Source organism: Populus nigra, chromosome 3 (assembly GCF_951802175.1).
Source record: "Populus nigra chromosome 3, ddPopNigr1.1, whole genome shotgun sequence".
In the NCBI taxonomy this organism is placed as follows: Eukaryota; Viridiplantae; Streptophyta; class Magnoliopsida; order Malpighiales; family Salicaceae; genus Populus; species Populus nigra.
In genome coordinates this window covers 13,649,445-13,652,334 of record NC_084854.1, presented here as the reverse complement: position 1 = coordinate 13,652,334, position 2,890 = coordinate 13,649,445, and the positions used below count along the sequence as shown (strand labels likewise).

Below are 2,890 nucleotides of genomic sequence, written 5' to 3'. Positions count from 1 at the left end.
TAAAATAAATAATAAAATTACAAGTGTTTTTCAATTTTATTCCCTATCATTTTTTATTTATAAATAATCTATTAAATTAAAAAATATTTTTAATTTCAACCTTATTATTTTTAAATATATAAATAATTTATCAAATTACAAAAATTTATCAAATTATTATTATTATATATATATATAAAATTTGCTCTACCGGCTGCTGGAAACAATCTCGTTCCCTATAGCAATGATCGCAAACTACTCAATGACTCATCCATATGCCGTGGGAACCCTCCAACTTTCAAAAGCAATGATCGCAAACGGACTTAACAAATAAACAAAGACTTTCTTTTTCACGTGTCTCTTTCTCAGAAAGGGCACTAGAGTCTTTTTCATCCTTTTTAGCGCAGAAAGACGACGTCTCTCATCTTAAATTATTCTGGTTTTTTTACTAAAAACAAACCTTCCACCAGCTCTGTTGACTAGTAGTCTTTTAAAAATATTTGCTTACAGTTTAAATTTCATTTGATTTTCTAGATCTAATTTTAAACCTTAGATTAACGATATTAAAACAACATGAAAGGTATACTTTTTAAAATTATAAAATATAATTTCAATTATCATAAAAATTATATTACGAATATGTTCTTTTTTCCAAAAGCATTTTAAAAAAATTTAATTTTTTTATTTTTTATTTTAAAACAATATTTTTTTCGATATTTTTAAATTAGTTTAATATATTATAATAAAAATAATTCTTTTTAAAATATAAAATATTATTTTATATATTTTTAAATAAAAAATACTTTAAAACAACCATTACCACGTTTATAAATCGTAATACAAAAAAAACCTCGACATCACCTATTAACCACCGCTCTCTCTCTCTCTTCAATAATTAATCTCTAGGACAGCATAAGTACTCGTCTTCTTTATCCTGACATCACTTTAAACCACGAGAAGGAAAAGAGAGAAAATAAAAAAGAAACGAAATCCATGGCAATCTCGATCTTTGCTTTCGTGACCAGCTGGTTAACACCGGGTTCACTCTTCCTCTTCCTGAATATTATGATTGTCACCATTGTTCTTGCTTCCCGTTATGGTACTCACAATAAACCAGTACACGAAGACCAGCACCTCGCTCGAGCTCCTTCTCTTTTACAACGAGTCACGTCCATCGACTACTTCTCCTTCTACAATTTCCCACCTGCCCAGGAACCTGGAAACACTACCCAGGAACATGATCCTCCCCAGCTCGAAAGAGCCCCTTCTCTTTTACAACGGGTCAAGTCCATCGACTACTTCTCCTTCTACAAATTCCCACCTGCCCAGGAACCCGAAAACACTACCCAGGAACATGATCCTCCCCAGCTCGAAAGAGCCCCTTCACTTTTAGAACGGGTCAAGTCCATCAACTTCTCTTCTTTATACTACAGTTCGGGACCGGAAGAAACAACCCAACGTCCCCCAGCTCAAACCAGGTCGGATGCAGATCCGGGTATGTGTCATGATCATGATCATCATGTGAAGAGGATCCAGTCGGAGCACATGGTGAAAGCTACGAAGAGGCAGGTGAAAATGAAGAAGTCGGCAAGCGAAAAGGCGGTGAGCTTGAATTTAGCGGAGGAGGTGGAGAGGGAGAAGGTTGAAAGAAGAAGGCCTTCAACGACAAGGGCTTCAGAGAAAACAGTGGTGATTGGAGATGAAGAGGTTGATGCTAAAGCTGATGAAGAGGTTGATGCTAAAGCTGATGATTTTATCAACAGGTTCAAGCAACAGTTGAAGTTGCAGAGGCTGGAATCTCTCCTGCGTTATAAGGAGATGCTCAAAGGAAAGCAAAAAATATAACAGTAGTAAGAAAAATTAGGTGCATTTCCTTTTCTTCGATACCCTTTTAATTTGTCAGCTAAGTATATCATTTACTTTAAGAAGGTGGGGCTTTTCTGTTTCTTTCTTTCTGAAATCTCAGGTTTTACCAAGTTAGAGAGAGGAGAGAGCCGTTGCAGGGGATGAGCATAGCGTAAGGGACGAGAAAGCAAGGTTATCTTTTCAGCTAGTCATTCTGTACTGCCAGAGGGAAGAAATCTACAAGCCGTTGCAGGGGATGAGCATAGAGTAAGGGAATTAATGTTTAGGAGTGGTGTAGTTGTTGTAGTTTAATTGTTGCGTCGGCTAGAGAGGTTTGCACTATCTTTATTTAAGAAACACCAAGGGCGGTGGAGAGTAGAGACGAAAGAGCTGCCCTTGTCATGCTCACCTGCTTACAAGAAGATTTAGCAAGTTGGTGTAGTTATTTTGAATTAATTGTTAATTATGTTGGATTAGAAGAAGATGCTTGGAATTGAATGGGGCTGTTGCTGTTCTGAGAAGAAACGATTGTTTTTTAAAAGTAATTTTTATTTAGAAATAAATTAAAATATATTTTTTATTTTTAAAAATGATATTGTATTAAAACTTTTAAAAATATAAAAAAAATTTATAAATTTTTTTTTATAAAATACTAACTATTTTTCTTTCCCTGCATTTTGTTATATTAATAATAGCTTTTATAAAAAAATTGAAAGCTAAGAAAATTTATTTTACCAACTAAACTATAAAATCTTGAATTAAAAAAATTAGTGTATGTGTCTAAGTTTATTTATTTAATTTATAGAGAAATTTCATCATCATAAGTTAAGGATAAATTGTTTTTATGATAAAATTGAGGTCAATGTTTGTCTTATATGGAAAACAATTCTACTAGAAACTATCGAAATGCAATTGCCCAGGAAAAAAACTCTTTATTTTTATTTTTATGAATTGCTTAGAAAAGTCTCTCTCCCTAAAAATCACTTCTTTGATTATATATATATATATATATATATATATATATATATATATATATATATATATATATATACTTTTTTAATAAAGA

The 2,890-nt window shown here is 32.4% G+C and overlaps 1 protein-coding gene across 4 annotated transcripts; it reads left to right on the top strand.

Annotated features, from left to right (window-relative positions):
- Window positions 1–842: 842 nt before the first annotated feature.
- LOC133688859 (pathogen-associated molecular patterns-induced protein A70-like) lies at window positions 843–2,349 on the top strand. Of its 4 annotated transcripts, none has more exons than XM_062108488.1 (2): window positions 843–1,829; window positions 2,030–2,349. In XM_062108488.1, the coding sequence occupies exon 1, from the start codon at window positions 973–975 to the stop codon at window positions 1,822–1,824; it is 852 nt and encodes a 283-aa protein (XP_061964472.1). In that variant the 5' UTR covers window positions 843–972; the 3' UTR covers window positions 1,825–1,829; window positions 2,030–2,349. The 4 variants fall into 4 exon arrangements, with proteins under 4 accessions (XP_061964472.1, XP_061964470.1, XP_061964471.1 ...); XM_062108486.1 differs by having other exon boundaries at window positions 1,946–2,349; XM_062108487.1 differs by having other exon boundaries at window positions 843–1,843.
- Window positions 2,350–2,890: the final 541 nt, after the last annotated feature.